The sequence below is a fragment of the Symphodus melops genome, assembly GCF_947650265.1.
Source record: "Symphodus melops genome assembly, chromosome: 10".
Classification (NCBI taxonomy): Eukaryota; Metazoa; Chordata; class Actinopteri; order Labriformes; family Labridae; genus Symphodus; species Symphodus melops.
The window spans coordinates 3,340,966-3,355,618 of NC_136700.1; the positions used below are offsets into that span (position 1 = coordinate 3,340,966).

General features: G+C 41.8%; 1 protein-coding gene across 3 annotated transcripts in view; it reads right to left on the bottom strand.

Moving 5' to 3' along the window:
• The window catches only part of nectin1b (nectin cell adhesion molecule 1b), a 147,052-nt gene that overhangs the window by 21,370 nt on the left and 111,029 nt on the right, over positions 1-14,653 (bottom strand). For 2 of the 3 annotated variants that reach the window (XM_079353294.1, XM_079353296.1), the window contains exons 6-8: positions 10,422-10,569; positions 8,885-8,955; positions 1,988-2,079 (exon numbers count right to left, since the gene is read on the bottom strand). In XM_079353294.1, coding sequence (XP_079209420.1) covers positions 1,988-2,079; positions 8,885-8,955; positions 10,422-10,569 — 311 coding nt within the window. Of the gene's footprint in view, positions 1-1,987; positions 2,082-8,884; positions 8,956-10,421; positions 10,570-14,653 lie in introns of all 3 variants that reach the window. The other variant, XM_079353295.1, reaches the window with a different exon arrangement.

The following is a 14,653-nucleotide window of genomic DNA, read 5'->3' on the forward strand; positions in this document are numbered from 1 at the left end:
GACCTCTGAAGACTCGTGATCACTGAACCGACCATTTAATGTGCACACATCACCTACTGTGCTCCACTTGTTTGTTTGCGTTACAGACAAATCTACAGCAAACAGCATGACGTGGAAGCCACTGGGAAGGTTGATGCAAAATCAGGAAAGTCTGAGGATTTCTTTAAACAGTACACTGACATGATGAAGATCATTGCAATATAAAGCTTGAGTTCTGTTGCAGGCTAGACAGGAGAATATTGTTCTTGAATTAAACTGCTGGTCACACACTGAGACACACAAAAGGAGCTGTGCAGAGTTGGTGTAACTTTGAAAGCTATGTTTTTACGTTTAGAGAGAAAGGCTTTGGAATGTGTTTTGACACTAATCAAAGTGGTGCAGTTTTGTAATTGTGGTCTGAGTAAACACACAGACGGGAGCAAAAAGCAATGCTGCCTCCACTGTGTCGCCTTCAAAACTCATCAGCTGTGTCCCATAGTACTGCAGATGCTACCTAAGAAGGGGCTCCCTGCCAGAGCTTAACGCTTATACAGCGCTCCTTGGCATGGCCAGGTTTGAAAATAATAACTTTATTAACCCCTAGAAGACTAAATTAAGGCAATTTGACATCAGAGTGACACTACCAATCAAACATAGCCTTGACACAAAAACACATCTTGTTTTAATCATTCTGCCTGTCAATCATTGTCTTTTACTAAGATTTAAAAAAAAAGAAAAAAGGTTCAGTTTCTTCATCATCCACAAATTGTTTATGAGCACTCAGTCAAACATGGACAATCTTTAGTAGCCTATTTGCACTCGTCCAGCATGACTCCAGCTGATTCGGGTAAAATAGTTTCCCTCATCTTTACCCTGCAAGAAAGCAACTTCACCAGCAAGGTTTGCACCGTGTTCATGCAGCCGTCATGGACCTCTGCACGTGGTAACAAAGACCCAACATGAGTCTTTACGGCGACTATGAGTATTTGGCCTTTTCCTCACAGATTAGTGATGTGATTGTTATATCAGTTAGCTCACTAATCAGCTCTCTGCTGATATTTCAGTCTCCTCTGGGTTTAAAAACCAACAATGCTGTTAAATAAACCTGTTTTTTTTTTTTTTTACAATCAAGTGGTACTCGTATATAATCAACATGCTATTCATAAGGTAGGTTCCACATACAACAGAATGAATCAACACAATAAAGGTAAACAAATGATAGGTCTCGAGTCAGACATGCTGCATATATACCTCGATTGTAAATCCACCTACAGTACCAACAGTGTGAAGTCCAGACAAACAAATGGGGTCCTATCTCAAACAGGTCCTGTTTAATATCTCTGCTGCCCTGTGAGGTATGTTTGAAACTGACCCAGTTGAGGGGAAGTTAAGAAGCACTAGTGATTACACTGTAATGACACTACATGTTAGTGGCGTCTCTTGGAGAAAGAGTGTTTCTATATTTAGACATCCAAGCACTCTAAGCTAATTGTACTCTAACTGGATTGTGGAAAGAACTCTGTGACAAGCGCTGGTCTGGAGAAGACGAGGAGAAACACTCGGACTGCTTGGCAAGCTGAGTAATGATAAAAGTGTTGAATGGTTATGTACAGGGTTCATGTTCTGACCGAAATGTTGTTCAATCCACTGGCAAAACTTTGAAAAATAAGTCTGTAATGTTCTGAGAGTATAATTTTTTTTATACATGAACTCCTGACAACAACGAATTGCCAAATGTTTCTTCTTGAATTCTCCACTTTTTTCCAGCCAAACCCATGGTCAAATCAGCAAAAAAATCAGGATGAGCTGATGTGTTAAGGCAGCAGGTTAAAGTCAGAAAATATTGGATATGAATATTGTTTTATGTTTTTGTTTTTTTTAAAGATATTTGGGCCTCGATCTGTAAACACCAACGTCTATAATGTTCTTAGAGTTTAAAACTGAGAAGCTCGAGAAGAGCAGAACAAAAAGAAAAAAAGCAGGAAGAATGGGAGGAGGCGGAGCTTACCTGGATGTCATCAGATGTCAAGTGCCCCTTCATGTCACTGTTCTTCTTCTTGGGTGGGGGCGGGGCAGGTTTGTGGGCGGGTGGGAGGTCGGTCCTGTTAAGAGAGCAAAAAGATAACATGACACTCAGCACTGCAAGCGATGGTCTCTTACTTCCTTCCCTCACCTTCTACAGCACTCTATAATGAGATGTCCTGCCTGCACTTGCCTTTTTCACTCTTTCCCCGGATTTTGAAAGATCTGGTGTTGGTGGCTTTGTTGCGGCGGCAGCCATTCCCCCTGCCCTTTCAAAGGCTCTCGCTGGAGAGACACTGTGCTAATGAGAATGGGCTGTAATTGGACACTGAGGTGAGGGGGTGGGGATTGGAGGGGGTATAGAGGGCAGGGAGAAGGGCATGTGTGAGTCAAGTCCTCAGGGTGGATGGAGCCTCATAATGTGTGCCAAGTAGACAAACCCTGCCCACTGTGCGGCCTCTGTTTGTGTGACACGAGGGCTCAACAAGCAGCTTCACCTTTAACTACATACATAGCCTACTCCCAAGATGCTCAACAACAACCCCTGTGTTGACACACCTGGGGAAGAACAAAGCCTCAGCAGCTGAACACCTGTGCTCATTTACATGCTGCCATTAGCAGACTGTAAACAACGATTTTCTTCAAATCAACAGGGAAAATTTCACTGGCGATAAAGGCCACCCCGGCACAGAGTCGATGTTGATGCGATTATAAAAACGGGAATTAAAAAGAGAGCAGTAGAGACAGCAGTAATTGAAGGCTTGATGTTGAAGTTGTTTGAAGTGCATCTGGATAATTATTTCAGACAAGGAAGCAAAAGGCTTGTTGCTCCGAAATCGCTACAAAGAAAACCCCTTCCCTCGAACATGCTGGCAGTCAGATGTCATCTGCTGCCTTCTGACATGATATCACAAGTGATCAAAGATAATGAAGTGGAGCACAGACACTGAGCTGTGTACCTACATGCATTATCTGCAGCTCCTCCTGCCTCCCATTCGCACTGGTTCACGTCCTGATTGAATAACATGACCTTTCCGCAAGGCCAAGCCGCGTTTTAATGTGCAGAAAATTTGTGCATGAGTGCACCTCTTAACTCTTTCTTTCACGCTCATTATTTCCAGTCCATATCACCTTGTCTCCAGACAGGGCTGCCGTGCCACTGCCAGATTCATGTGGCACCCTCCTCAGCCCGCCTGCAGCACAGAGACTCAGAGAGCAGCACAGAGAGGCAACGTGCAGCAAGCTCCCTCGCCTGCAATAACCTCTTCCATCGCAGAGCCTTGAGAAGAGAGGCATCCATTTTGTCAGAGAGAGATAATTATGAGTCTTATGGAAATGTAGTTTCTGCAGGTACAGCAGCGTGCTCATTATAATGTATTGTAATCCTTTGCTGATGATTGACTGGAATCAGATACGGGTGAGAACGTTTAAAAAGAAGCTCTGACGGCAGACATGATCATTTTCTTTCAAGAAATGTTGGAGAGAAAATGTAATTTTCACCTCTTTTCAGTCCTCTGAACACACTGAGACACCAAATCATGACATTCATTTAAGTCACTGAAACAAAAAGCCAATGAATACTTCATGTTTTCATATAATTGGGATTTTATTAGAAGAAACTGCAGAAACATCCAACATATGAGACAATGTTTTAAACACAAATCAGTTATTTCTCTTTATGTTGGACCTGCTAAGTACAAACAGAATGTGTTTATGTATGATGCACTATTTGCAGTCAGACCCTGCAGCATTTTGTAACTTGCATTTGATCCCACAGGACCCCTGATGATTGCATTTCATTGCACATTATGTCTTGGAGGCAGTTCAAACAGGAAGTGTGATAGAGCCTCATGTGCAGAATAAGTTTATTCAATCTGACCCAACATGAAGAAACCCCTCATCTCATGTCTTCCTCTGCATAGTAACCACCTTCTCTTTCTTTAGTGGTTAAAATCAGCTATGTTTGCAGTCGTGTTATTCATGAACAGCCGCCTCAGGAGACTGTCAGTTTGCTCGTATGGGTGACACAATTGCAGAAAAACGGGTTGAAGGGTGTCATCGCTGTGTGATGAAGCGGCATTTATGTGCAGAGTGACAAACAAACAGTGTTGCTGTGAACTCAGAACGCATGAGCCATACTTACAGGATGTGTGCGCTCAGTAACTCAAGATATGTTGCAACGGTATCTGTGTGTTTGAATATTAAAGGTCACGTATTATCATACTTTTCAACCAGTTGAAATAAGCCTCAGAGCTCCCCTAAACATATCTTTGAAGTTTCTTGCCAAAAATCCACCCTGCCCCTGTATTTGATCAAGCCTATCAACCCCTCTTTTTCAGCCCTTCTCAGAACAGGCTGATTATGTGTCTGTAGCTTTAAATGCAAGAGAACTGTTTTGGACCATGCCCTTCTGGAAGGGGATGCGGTTTGGGCTTCCTTGCATTATACCTTATTGTTAACAGTAAGAAGGCTGACTCAGCTGGACAATCACCTAGCTGTGGGAGTGTCTGGATACAACCCTTTGTGATGTCATGAAGGGAAACAGCCTGTTTGAGAACACATTTTCTGAAAAGTGGAGCAGGCAAAAGACGGAGAGGATGGACTCCTAATCAGGGGGTTTGTAGACAGACTGGAGAGACATAAGAGTTTAAAATACATGTCAAAGTGTACTCTGCATCGTTTGTGACCTTTAAAGCTATCAGCCAGCACGGTAACATCAATTCAGTTTGATATGCCAAAAAAATAAGCGGTCAGATGTTCTGACAGATTTCGAATAAACCAGCAGTTTAGACGGATTAACCCACTTTTAAAAGAGCTAAAGCCAAAAGTGAACAAAACTGAAATATTTTGGAGCCCTAAGTACTGTAGTGCAGTGTCATAAACCAGGAAGTCTGTTAACTGTTCTTAATTGTTGCAAATTGACGGCCTGGTTAAAAAAAAACCCCCAAAAAAACAACTAATAATAATAATCAATTTTTTATTCTTTTTTATTCTACTAAATATAGCTGGACTGTGTAATTGTGTTTCTTCTCCCATCTGATATTATGTCTTAGCAGAAAACATTGGGAGGAATATTACAGATAAGGATTATGGCTAAAACCGAGAACAACAGAGCCCAAATGTAACAGCCCTAAAAGGATTCCCTTCACAGAGAGAGAGAGGAAAACATTTGCCCAAAGAGTTTAATTTTTATGTTGGTCAAGATGCTAGCTTAGAGTTAGCATGTAGCATGTGGGTCACAGAACGATTTACATATGCAAACCCAGAATATACAGTATAGTTGTAGGTAATACATTCACATGCACGAGACAGGGCAGTCTAATTAAAGCAGGATTGAAATGTAAATGTAACTTTTTTTATTGTCTGAATAGTTAATTAGAAAAGCTTCACAGCAGCTGCTATGGAGTGATTTGAATACAGAATGCATTTTCCATAATAATACTGAACCACAACGAGCTGCAGCTAAATAATTAAATGACTTCTTCCCTGTTCAAAGCTTGCTTTCAAGCTAAATAACATTAGCCTTTGATCTAAATGATATATATTTATTTTGCCCATCTCCCTGCCACATGTGAACGTTTTTGATTAATGTATGCAGACTTTCTTGTTTTAACATTTCTGAGTGAGCAGCTGTGGAGATTTAACCTTTTCACTGGTTCGTCATCGGAAATAAAGCCATTTAAAGTGAAGACAGTTTCACTTCAAAGAGTAAGAAAGAGGTAAAGTAAAGGCTGATAGGCTGATCAACATTAAACATTGATCAAGGCTGCTGCTATGCTTTAACGCATACATTCCAATAATGCTGTAAAAATGTTAAGGGCTCAGTTTGTGTATCATATGCTGCATTTTCTACCTCGATAAATAAAAACTGTGAAAACACCTGTGCCTATCTGTGCAACGTGTGCTCTGTCATAATCTAGCTATTACAATACAATGACGTTCATCTTAGTCTGACCAGCTCATGTGCATCTCTTTCGTGTGATCGCACGCACACTTCCTCCGCGCTGGCTGTGATGCAGGCAGCGTGTGGGCGTCCGCTTTGTGAGCCGCAGACACTAATGAAAGCTGACAAGCAGCACAAGCCTGCAGGGAGCAGAAAGCACTGGGCAGGAGAGCTACATTCAAGTTTGCACTGTTTCCTACTCAGACATCCACCTTGAAGACCTCGCTCCGCCTCGCTCTGTTGGCTACAAAAGGCTCAGGGCAGCTTAAGGGGAGATTTAAGGGGGATAGCGATGAGAAAACATAACTAATCCTTAAACTGAGGAGAGTAATCTGTGAGGGAAGATTTACAGCAACGAAAATGACTTTTACAATGCACTCACAGAAAAGTGACCTTATATTAGATGTTTTCCCAACAATGAGGCGTTTTTCAAACTGCAGATTATCAGAGTTAAGACATTTCTGAGTGTGTGTCAGAAAATACTTTGTCTGCCCGATGCATGTGAGAGAAAGTGAAGTGTCGCATCCCCAGAAGCGTCTGGATTAAAGTATGACCACAGCCTCTCTCCTGCAAAACAATGTGAAGTGTTTGAGCTGATCCACGGTGCTCTCATTGATTTCTGTTGATCACAATCTTATTTGGCAATTTAAATGCTAATGATACTTTTAATTGCAAGACGGGATAAATGTGATTTGATCTTTAGGAGGCAATTACTTTCATGCTTTGTCTCGCTCCGATCTTTTCAAAAGGCGGACAACAATTACTCTGCAGAGCTCAGCTTTTTCCCTCCTTTCTCACAAGAGAAGAAAGACCGAAACAAGAATAAACATTTCAGGGTTTTTTTTTCTTTGACAAGTTTATCAAAAACTATTTCTGTCATTAAATGGAGGTTTTGATTTTGAGGACATTTAACTTTACAATTACACACACACACACACGTCCAGTTTCCAATCTTTAAGCATTGATGCTAGATTACACACACTGCCATAGAAAAGTACACAAGGAGATTTTTTGTAGACAGTTGTACTGCATGAAGAACATTCTGTACAGAGACCAAGCACCATGTTTAACTCAAAAAACAACAACAGTGACTGGTTCAGCTTCACACCATAACAGTCCATGTTTCATGACTCAGAAAGACACGACGAAAGTCCTACTTTGGTTACAGCTTAAAAGGTAGAAGGTGTCCAACACTGAATTTCCATTGATCACATTTGAAAGGTCTCCACACAGCAGAGGTGAAAGCACTGATGACCAGTTCATAAATCAAAAGGGTACACACGAACAAATCATATCTCGACAAAACAAGTCTCCGAGTGCGGTCTTGTAAATTATGCTCCTAAAAGAAGACATCCATTTTTTATAGCTGTGATATCCCATTTTTTTTCTCTTTTACTTCAATGTCAGTTGATTAATAGGTGGAAGTGTCCTCTAACATCACAATGATGCTACTAAACTATCTCCTGTCCGAAAAAATGAAAGAATTGTTCACTGTTCGAAGAGAGGAGTCTTGATATGTTTGTTGACATCCGGCTCACAATTCCTCATCCTTTTACATTCTGTATGTGATTCTTTCCGATATGTTGGTTTGGAAGTTAGGCCCATACCAGTGAGTATTTGTTCATGTGTCTGAAGCAGCTGCATGTCAGGAACACTAGCCACCAAATTCATATTAACAGGGATAGCGGCGTAGTGATTGGTGGTGATTTTCAACATTTTGGAGGTCATACATCACGCTGGGGCACAAGACAGAGCAATGAACACATTATTTCAGAGAACATCACTTTTGACAGTGCCCATCTATTTTGATAATCAGTTGACTATTGTGCCAGTGCAGCCTCTAAAGGGTCAGTGATTTATTAGGATTGACCAATTTGGAGGCACATCATGTGCTGCTTTGTGAGGGCAAACAGAGGCGTGACTGGCGGTGCAGTCAGCCATGTTATCAAATGCCCAGGCTTGATTAACAGCTCATCAACATGCAGAATTAAACAGTGTGGCTTAATGCTTCCCCTTTACCCAGGCATCAGACACTCATATAAAACTATGAATCTCTGCATGAGAATAAACCTGACGCATTCTCTAAAACTTTTCTGCATTCACATCATCAGACATTTCTTGAAAAACTGGACAGTTTCTACGTAAGACACTGAACATGTTGGGTGACAAAATGGACATCTATAAATATTCATCTGCACAATTAAAGCTTTGAACTACATTTCACTACATTAACCATTGCATGCTAAGCTGCAATTGAAGACAACCACAACAGTTACACGGCACTGACACCAACAGAACTCTTGCCATGCAGATTAGACGACAATCATGCACACAAAAGGAAAAGAGCGAGAGGCGGAGGAGGGAGGTTGCACAATGTGATTTGTTAACAAAAGACATCATCAGTGAGTTTTAGCTTATGTAAAACAAAGCCTCGATAAGCTTACAGATTTCTCTCTGATTAACAATTGGATATGTATGTTCAATCTCAACAAAAAAAGTGCTCTGTTTTGTTCCGAGCTCCCCAAATCTGATCATCTCTGAGTGGAGCTGGATTTTATCTTAAGACTTTTAATTAACTTTGATTTATCTTGGCACTGTTTTCATTCAGTTGTTTTTCAAACTGCATCGCTGTTATTTCCGAGCCGTATGGGTTAATTCTTATTCTGTCATGCACTAAATAGAGATTTTTGAATTGCACATCAAACGCCCATTTTTGACGGTATGGTGAAAAGAAATCCTGAAAGTCAAAGTTTGTCTGACGTCGAGTCCAGTTAAAATGTCTAACAAATGATTGTTGGAGGATGTTTGCTGCTTTCAGCACTCACAATGGTGTGCTCAAGTATGTCACTTGTAGGCCACCATTACATGCAGGCAACAGAATAGAGGATCCAGGAGGACAGGGGTCAGTGGGGGATAGACTGGGGTCAGGTGCCTCTACTTTCCTTGTGGGGGACTCTGGCTTCTCTGGAGCCTGTGTCACACAACTATCAGCAACAGCAGCAACAGCAATGCTGAGGGAGGGGAGTGGGAGACAGAGAGCAGTTACATTGGCATCAGAGTGAGAAGAGAAAGATAGATTAGCAGGGAGGGAGAAAGAGACAGAAAGCAATGGGAGAGGTAAGAGTCTGTGTGCTTCATTTGTCTTAAAAAGCATTCCTGAGAGGTAGCAGCAGTATGTTTGAGGGGCCCAGAAGACTCAGCTGTAGACCTGCAGAGCTCTAAAACAAGCAGCAGGCCGGGTCACAGAGGCCAAAAACTCGACAGAGTGTCTTGTTGATGCTTGATGTTAGCATCTTTGCTTTGAATATCAAAACAATTACACCAGATTCTGGAGGGGGACCTCTAATATAAACATCGTAATCTCATCAGGTGAGTTGATTAAAGGCTCATGTGCACCCTCAGCCAGATTCTGAACACTCCCAACCTTTGTTGTTTTGGTAATATTCCCAGTGAGGACGGTAGCCAACCCCGCAAACAGCAGCATCATTCCCATGGGGATGTGGTTAGCATCTTGTACATCCAGCATCGCCAAGAGCTGCATTGAAACCCTGGCAGCCATTGAGTTAGCTGTCGTGGCCAGGTGTTTTAGACACAAGCAATTAGCAGGATATAACTTGAATGCTGCTTTCTGTCTTTCCTGAAAACTGATTTTTTTACAACTCGGCCAGAACAGATGGAAGAGACTTTAATCATCTTCCAGATAACATAAAAATATATATATATTTTTCGATTGCCACAGCTCAGTTGCTTGTGGATGTCTCAGCTGCATCCTGTGCAACTTCTGTGTTCCCCTCTGTGAACAGGCAGCAGCTGGCAATGTTCAACTTTGTCATGGCCTCTGGTTTGCAGGCAGAACAACCTTGTTGGCCGCAGAGGAGGGGAGGAAAGAGTGAATAAAGTTGGCGAGATATGGGCTCTAGACGTCTGCCTGGCTTTATTTGTCTATTTATTTATACAACCTAGAGACCCTCATTCTGAAGGGTCTCGGCATGAATCACAGTGTCTGAGGCAGATTTCATACAGGCAGATCAATATTTGAATTATATTTGGAGAACAAGCTTTCCAAAGAGGGGACTGCTGCTCCTGTAATCAGCCCAGATTAAAAGAATATATATTTTCTAATTGGTAATGAGTTCACTTAAATCCACATTAGAATCAAGTAAGCACTTATTCGCTGCTGCTTTAATGATAATCGCCGATTGCTGAAAATGTAAATTAAGATAAAGTTGTTTTTCCAAAGTCTGGAATTAATAGATTTCTTTCACATCTATAGCAAAGGAGAGCATGTCCTGTCAGAAATAAAGACAGGTAGGCAGCAACATGAGTCTTCTTCTGTCTCTGAACACATTAACTCCCCCCAAAAAGTGTTTTGTCTTTTCAAAGTGTTTCTCTCTCGTGGGCTGACAAAGAGTGCACACCTAATCTTACCGCCTGTCCAGCACTGTGCAATATTCTCAGGCTGAGGCTCGGTACTCACAGGTCATTATCTGTCTCAGTGCGGGTCTTCTGCTGCCGCCGATGGACCATGACAACAGTAACAGCCACGCCAATGATGAGTCCGATGGCAACGACACCTCCAAGGATCCCGATAACACCACCTGGGGGACCCTGTGGCATTGGCTTCTCTGCAGACGAGAGGAGAAATAACAGTGTCAGGACAGCTGCTCTTTGAGTAATTGATGCTGCTGGCTTGAACTGGGGGGGGGGGGAAATATCAAAGTGCAGTGAGGACAAAGAAACACAAACACTACATTTCAATGAGGTTCTTTTTGAGGGTTTCTACTGGCATGGAAGAAAAACCTTTTAGCAATAAATCACACAAATCCCTGAACTGGTTAGACATTTTTCAAAACGAAAGCCGCAATGAATCCAAGAATGAGAGCAAAAAAAACAACAACAACAACAACAACAAAAAAAACACATTAGGCAAGGCCGTTGAGGCTTTCTGTCATTAAACGCATCCAAACAGTATTTCTAGAGATGAGCCCATTGTCCTGCTGGTTCGGGCATGAATCCACACTGCTGTGGTCACTCAGCAGCTGCTTCTGCATTTCTAATGTGTACTCCATCAAATGCTCAAAAGGAGCCTAAATTGGCTTGGTTTTGACAGCGAACCCAAAAGCACTCTTAAGAGCATGACAGAGCTATTATATTTCAAAGTTTGTGCCAGCAGGGGGTAAAGACGGCTAAAACAAAGTATTTCGAGGTTTGCAAAGAAAAATGAGCGTGGTTTAGAAAGTAAAACATTTTGAGCTAATTGTTGAGCGCACAAAGTTCGTCCAAAACTGACAACTGTTTGTGAAGGAGAATCGACAGTGTGAGCCATCACAGTTTGTTCTGTGTTCAAGGCTCCAGCCCCTCCACTGTGCTGATAAAAGCAGAATATTAACTTTGAAAAGGCACAATGATTTCAGAGGGATACTTTACTTCAAGACATTGATGAAAACCTATTTTTAAAGCACTGCAGAGGGCTTCGAATGCCTCCTTTATGTAATTTTAGGAAATGTCTTTGAGAGCCGATTACTGGAAGTGTCTTTGAGAGTTTTTTAAGTGACTGTCAAAGCAATCTGTGACCACAGAATTTCTCCAGCAGAGAGACATAGAAATACTTTAGGATGCCAGCCTGTAATCGTTTCAGTTCCATACATTGAAAGAAAGGGGACATGCTATCAAATAAGGGCCTTCTCTTTGTCATGCTTTTTCATCTGATATCAACAATGAGTCATCCTGTGAGGTCAGAATTCATCAGGATCCATATGATCTGTTGTCAAGCTGAAAAAAAAAAGCTTTAAAATTGCAGCAGGTCCCATGTGAAACTCTTCTCCTGTGGCTCGAGTGATGATAGGGAACTGAAAAAGAATCGTCTCCTTTCAGAAGCATAAAGGAGCTTTTTATTCTGAGGGCCAACACCAGCAGCATCTGTTTTCTTTGACAACAGCAGTTAAAGCTGTCCTTTTTTAAGGCAGGCCAGGGACCAATCAATGGCTGTGTGCCTGTTGTGATGGGATCCTGCAAATTCTCACCATCTCCCACTTTGAAAAGGAAAGCCTATCTCCTGCCCTCATGATGGCTCCATCATTATCTGGCCGTCCCTCCTGGTGGCGACAGGACAAGGCCTTACTCCCTGGGGGCCTCTTCTCAACAGCCCCAGCCTGCTCGCTTGATTCACTGCCCATAATGATGGATACACAGAGGACTGCCACGCACAATAGCAGCCACGTTACCCCAGCTTGTACCCGCTGCTCACCGCATCAAAGTCAGCGTGTATCATGTCCATCAGCTTGTTGCATCCTTTTACGCTTTGTGCCTCTACTCTAATTTTCTGTCTTCTGCTACTTAAAAGGCACATCATGTAAAAAATGTACATGCCAAAAGAAAGTAAAGATGTCTTCTCGTGACCACATACACTTCTTTGTTGTGGTGCATTTCAATCAACAAAGTCTGCAGAGCAGCTTTGAAGACTGTGATCTTGCTGTAGCATGGCAACAGATAAGCCAGAACTCCCACTGTTGTCTTATTGCACTGCATAGTGAAAGCCAGTGGGCTGAATTTCATGGCCCTAATGCAAATGCCAGACACAATAGTCTGTTGTATAACACTAACACACAGAGGAGTGGACTGGATCAGAATGCAATTTCCCTGTTGTGCAGCCTTAGGCACTCTGCACACAGGATTTGGACTGTCACCTCCTCACACATAAAGGTAGGCTGAGCCATCTGGCGAGCAGTCAGAGCGCTTTGTCTGCCTCTTATAGAGCTGGAGCATCATCAAAAATTAAAGCATCCATTGTTAGGACACGAGTCTTACATTAAAGCATCCCAGTCTTCTGATGGGTGCACTGTTTCAGGGGAATTATTTTGCAAAATGTTGCTGTCGTGAATGTGGGAAGCAGTGAATGTTGTGGATGGTGCTGCCGAAAGATAAGTGCAACACTGTGTACAATAATTCTGAGCTGGGATCATTTTATCTCATAAGGGAGAGCTCACCTCTTCTACAGAATGTGCAGCCAACAACACACCTTCAAATTCAATTAGTTTGAGTAAGATAGTATAACTGAACCTGATAACTGGTGCCTGATGGTTCAATTACTGCAGAGAAGCTATTTTCTAGGGCATGAAATGCAGAGAATTCAGAAACACATTGGCAGGCCTGCAAAGGTCAACTCCATTAAATAAAAGCTCAGGTTCCCGAAGCACACCACAACCTACAGTACGGCACACATAATTTTAAAAAGCAGCTCATTGCTTGGCGTAAACCTGAGTTCCTCCTGAAACCACTCAAGGACAGAAGCTATTGAAGACAAGCAGGGACTTCAGACTACAAAGTTCCCTGATGTCAATGACTTGAGGAAAATATTCAACAATCTGATGAGCGTGACAGTCAGATGAGTGGCTAAAAAAAATATTTATGCCTGTCCTTGTACTGTGCTCACACACTTAATGCTACAGCTCTAATACTAAGCACTGACTGGAGTTTCTGTTGTGTTAATATTGTCTGGAGATTCCCCTGTGCTGCACACAACAGGCAGAACGACATGGAGAGGGCTTTGTTCTTGTGTTAAAATAAACAATAGATTGCCAACAGAAACAGGCATGGCCTGTGTTACAGTATGCTGCAACTATCTGCTTTCTGCCTTCACAGCCACCAACAGTTACCATCAGCAGCCATTATCTATAACTTCAACTCCAACGTTGCCATAAAATACCATTGAAGGAAAATGTCAGCTCACTGACAGATAACTTGCTGTGCAGTGAGCTGAAACGAGCTAAACCGGTACACTAATTTAACAATAAGCTCCAGCGACCATTAATGATAAACCTCAGGTATATATTGTGTAGAAATTGAACATGCAGCTATTCTCTTTTGCTTTCCCATGATAGCTCCTCTTTTCAACTGATTGGTGCTCTACTGTTCACAAACGCAGCCACTGCAGACAACTTTGAATACCTCTATTGTGTATGTAAGAGCTGTACTTAAAGTTGTCTTTGTACTTTTTTGTAATACTTTCCTTTCATTCTCTACCACAGTGAAAATAAATAACCAAGAGAAAAAGGCTAAACTTTATCTTTCATTTTGAAGCATTTAGCTACTTGTGTGTTTTACCTTCATGTATATATATATTTACAGCACTTTTACCTTGAATATAGTAATGTTATCACCCAGTGGTATTTTTTTCTGAAAGCAGCAACTGCACATTTTGTTTGAAACTTTAAAACATAAAAAGATTACAAGAGTTCTGTGGAGGCTACCAACTGAGCACCATTATCTATGCAAATCATTCACTTTTTTATTCTCAAGTCCATCTCTGACATGTTTGTGATTATTGCAGAGTACACACTTTATCTCTCCCTGACTATACTTAGCTCGTATTATCCCAATAAACAATGGAGGACTGCAAAAGAAAAATAAATGACTTTTTTCTGTCTCAGTGCTGAGTAATTTTGGGTCATGATAAAACCAAAACAGCACACAAACTTCCTTGAATTTATGTGTGCTTTGAAAACTTTTCATGGCTACTGCTGCTGCTTCTTCAGTCATCTCTAGCAAATACAAAAAATATTATTATAGTCCAATGTTTCTGGCTTCTGTAACTGCAGGTGCTATATTCACTCTAAAGAGAAGAACATGTGGCTCGAGCTGCTTCAAATTTGCCCTCCCTTGTAGATACTGTGTGTTGTATGTTGCAGGGCAGCTCCGGCTTTTCAGAGC